The sequence below is a fragment of the Hipposideros armiger genome, unplaced genomic scaffold (assembly GCF_001890085.2).
Source record: "Hipposideros armiger isolate ML-2016 unplaced genomic scaffold, ASM189008v1 scaffold_811, whole genome shotgun sequence".
Taxonomy (NCBI): domain Eukaryota; kingdom Metazoa; phylum Chordata; class Mammalia; order Chiroptera; family Hipposideridae; genus Hipposideros; species Hipposideros armiger.
In genome coordinates this window covers 410,449-414,474 of record NW_017732161.1, presented here as the reverse complement: position 1 = coordinate 414,474, position 4,026 = coordinate 410,449, and the positions used below count along the sequence as shown (strand labels likewise).

Here is a 4,026-nt window from a genome sequence, read left to right as displayed (position 1 = left end):
AACTTCACATCTTATAAATCTTTCCATCTCAATAGTAATATTCTTTATGACTGTTGCATAGTATATGTAGTATTGGTGCACCCTAATTTACTTAACCAATATTTGTTTCCAACTTTTGTTATTTCATACATACTGTAACCAATACCATGTCCGTGCATTTTTTAAAAGAGCCCTTATGCAGCTCCTAAGAGGCATCCAAAAGTGAAGCCACTAGATGAAAAGGACATGCTAAATTTTTTTTAAAACTTGATGATAATTTATTATATTTCCGACATATTTTTTTCTACAATGTGTATACTTTCCTCTAAAATTGATATCATGGTATGTCAAGTTCTTGTTTAATATTCTTTTTAACTGAATTTAACTGAAAGGTTTATGGAGGTAACTGCAGATTTGCATGCAGTCTAAAGTAGTAATACAGAGGAAGATTTTTGTACACTTTGCCCAGTTTCTCCCAATAGTAACATTTTGCAAAACTATAGTAAAAAATCACTATCAGGATACTGATGTTGATACATTAAATTTTTATAGTCTTGACAAATTGTCTTCCAAAAATTCAGTATAAATTTTAAAAGATGACTATTTCTAAATAAAAGTAAAAGAATGTCTATACACACTTGACTCTTTCAGACATCAAATTTTTTTCTTTTATATTTTTGTTGACTTCCAGGTAATTAAAAATGCAGTAAGAGGGAGAAGGACACACAGAGAAGAGATGGGCAGTAGAGAGAGAAGCAGGAAGAGAGAGGCGAGGGGGAAATGATTAAGCACACCACGCAAGAAAATGGAAACACTTTTGTATCCATGTGTTTCTTACTCAAAGGAGGCTGAAGAGGATGCCCGGTTTTTGAACACCAGCCTACAGGGTGAATATCAGGAGAATCTGCATCTATCCAGTAATCGTAGCAACTATTCCAGCCATCAAAGTGAACCTGGATAACAAAAGGAAATTAACAGTACAATTCAGGTCCAAAAATTCCTATCGTAAAAGTTCTGTCCATCTTCATTCTCTTCTAACTTATATAGTAGATTTAATACCAAATAAGTTGTTCCCATTATTTAAGTTACATTTTTAACCTATCTTCAAACTACCTAACCATCAATAAGTGTCTTGCCAAAGGCACTTTTTGGGCAATATTTCTACAGATGTATTACATACATTTACCAATGCAAGTTGAGTACATAACATCTTCATAGGAACACCATCAAACATCCAATTAACATTACTAAAGTAATGCACAAATCAGGGAAGGAAAGGNATTATAGTTTGCACGTGTCCAGAGTTACTAATTTTTAAAACTTTACATGGACTTCATAAATATCTTTTAGAGGTTGTGGAAAATACTCTCTACTTTTTCTTTTCTTCTTTAATTTCTTTAAGATCAAATCCTACATGGGGAAGATTTACTTCTGAATGCACTAGATATGTAGAATATTTTTATGTAAGTTTAGTTCTCTTTTAAATGCCTCCCATTCTTTGATCTCTCAGTAGATCAACTGAATGAATCAGTAAAGGGAAACACCATAACACAACCAATATTAATGCTCCCTTCCTGAAGAGATAAAATTAAGCATTCTGGCTATGGAATATTCCTAGAGATGACAATACCACATCCACAGCCAACTCTTTTACTGATCATTTAGATTTCAACATTTAAAAACATAACATTCTCAAATTTCGTTGTTGAGACACATATTCTAACACTTCTTAGATCAAATTCGACTATTATAATTTTCAGCGAAGCTAACAACAAATGCTAGTCAAAACATAGGCCTTTGCTTACGTCTTTATAAAATTGATTATTCTTGCTAAAAGAGAAAATTTCCTTGTTATTTGAACAAAAAATGCATGTTTTGATTTATGTAGTCTCTCAGTAAATTAATCCAAAGAGAATTTTCTCGTTATGTTTTCCTAAACACAGCATTCTTAGGAAGGACAAAAATAAGTGCCAGTGAAATGAACCTTTCAAAGAATATCCCTGATGCGGCAGCTATTCCACAAGTCTACTAACGAAATAGAAAATAGGCTGAGCCTGTTAAGGATTAAACCCTGACAGATAAGGAGCTTCAAGTGTTGTAAATGGAAGACTAAGAAAAGCCAGTTGAAGGGACTGAGAAAAAGGAAGACAGGACTCGGGTAGGAGCTGACACTGCTCATGAAGTTCTCCGAATTGCATCCTCGTCCCTGAGGCTCTAGTCAGACTTCTGCACAGATCTGCCCTAGTGTGACAAGGAAACAAACACAACTTCTGTATTGGTGAATGTCTTTTAAGATCTTCCTCTCTCATTTCAAAAACATGAGTAATTCTTTACTATGGTTCCAATTACACTGAAAGATTTCTGTATCACATTTCTCCATAAAATCTTCCATGACTATCCCCTTCTCTTAGCAAATACAACACTGCATCTCTGAAGAAACGCTCCAAAGATAATCGCTGAAACTTTGTGAACAGGGTGTGGCCCAGCTGAGGGACCTTCAGATTGGGTCCACAGCATACTTGGGAAAAAGTGGTCCGGGGACATCAGGGTGGGGGCGGGATTGCCACCACAGACCTGGCTGTGACAAGCAAACCTCTGTTCAGACCAAAAGCACTTCTAAAGAGATTATGGACCTTGCTATAAGGTGGGTTTTCTTCCCAGAAGACCAAAAAAATTTTTTTTTAATTTTCAATTGCACCCCAACAACAAGTCAGTATTCACCCATGTAAAAATTTCTTTCCCTTCATAGGTGCATGAGTAAAAGTTTTAATATTAGTAAGGTATTAATATTAGTTAATATTAGATAATATTTTGTATCTGTATTTTAATTAAATTATGTACAGCTTGTACAGTTTTATCAGTCCATGAGATCTCTGAAGGTTGGCTCTGTGACTAGTTCATGGAGCCGTGCCTTGAGAGGCAGTGAGAAGGAAGTGGTTAAGAGCACGGTCCCTTGAGTTAGACTGGCAGCCATTCTCAACTCCCTCCTCAACCAGCTGTCAATCAGGCAAGTTAGTACACATCCACTTCACAGTGCCACAGTGGGCTCGTCAAAAATTTGGAGAAAATAACAGTTCTATATTATAGGGTCGTTTGAAGGTTATCCAATACATGTAAAACAATTAATTAGTGGAATACCTCACAGGTATTAATAAATAAATGCTCAACAAATGTTAGTTATTATGGAAAAAAACTACTGCTCAAAAATATTTCCTGAACAAAACAATTTATAAATATATAATGGGAACTCAGCATGTTAATGAGTTATTTCTGGCATTTAGACTTACATGATGTCTGAAAATAATCCAGTTGCCTTTACTTGGCAATACTAAATAGCTTCTAAGATGCAGTATTTTTAACTCAGTTTAAATTAATTATATAACTTTTAGATTGCAATCATACAAATAATGAAAAGGATTTTTAAATAGATACTTGCAAATGGTCATCATCTTTTGTATGCTCAGACTTTTTACTCTGGAACATTCTGAAACCCATAAAAATAACTCAGGAAGAGTGTTGCAAAAGGAAGATAAGCAGCATTGTGGAGAGGTTATAGAGATGAAAGAAAGAGGAAATTATATAAAGAAGAAAATAATCACACCAATTTTACAATTCCTATTAACTCTCAGAGGAACAGGGAATACAAGCTTCAGGTTTTTTTAGAGACCTAGATTCACAACCTGCAGAATCTAGATAAACAAGGAATCATTTCTTACTGTGCAATCCAATTAACAAGCAGCTAGAACACTTACATTTGATAAGTTATTTTAATACATACCTAAACAGATAATGCTTTTGTTCTTTAAAAACCCCACTTGAATCACAGCAATTTCTCAGTATTTCAGTAAAAATTTTAAATATCTACAAAGGACCCAAATCGCCTAAAAATCAAATTTTCAATGTATAAATTTGGTTTATTTTTTAAGTTACTTAGGGGTAAGAGAAATATATTGAAAAACACATTTTTGATCAATGCATTCTCATGTTTGAATATATGTGTGAGTTTTTTGTGATCTTTGCTAATCTACAATAATCTCACCTCTCATT

General features: G+C 34.0%; 1 protein-coding gene across 1 annotated transcript in view; it reads right to left on the bottom strand.

Moving 5' to 3' along the window:
• Window positions 1–4,026, bottom strand: part of L3MBTL3 (L3MBTL histone methyl-lysine binding protein 3) — a 136,790-nt gene that overhangs the window by 49,587 nt on the left and 83,177 nt on the right. The window contains exon 12 of the mRNA XM_019628837.1: window positions 793–932. Within this exon, the coding sequence (XP_019484382.1) occupies window positions 793–932 (140 nt within the window). The remainder of the gene's footprint in view (window positions 1–792; window positions 933–4,026) is intronic.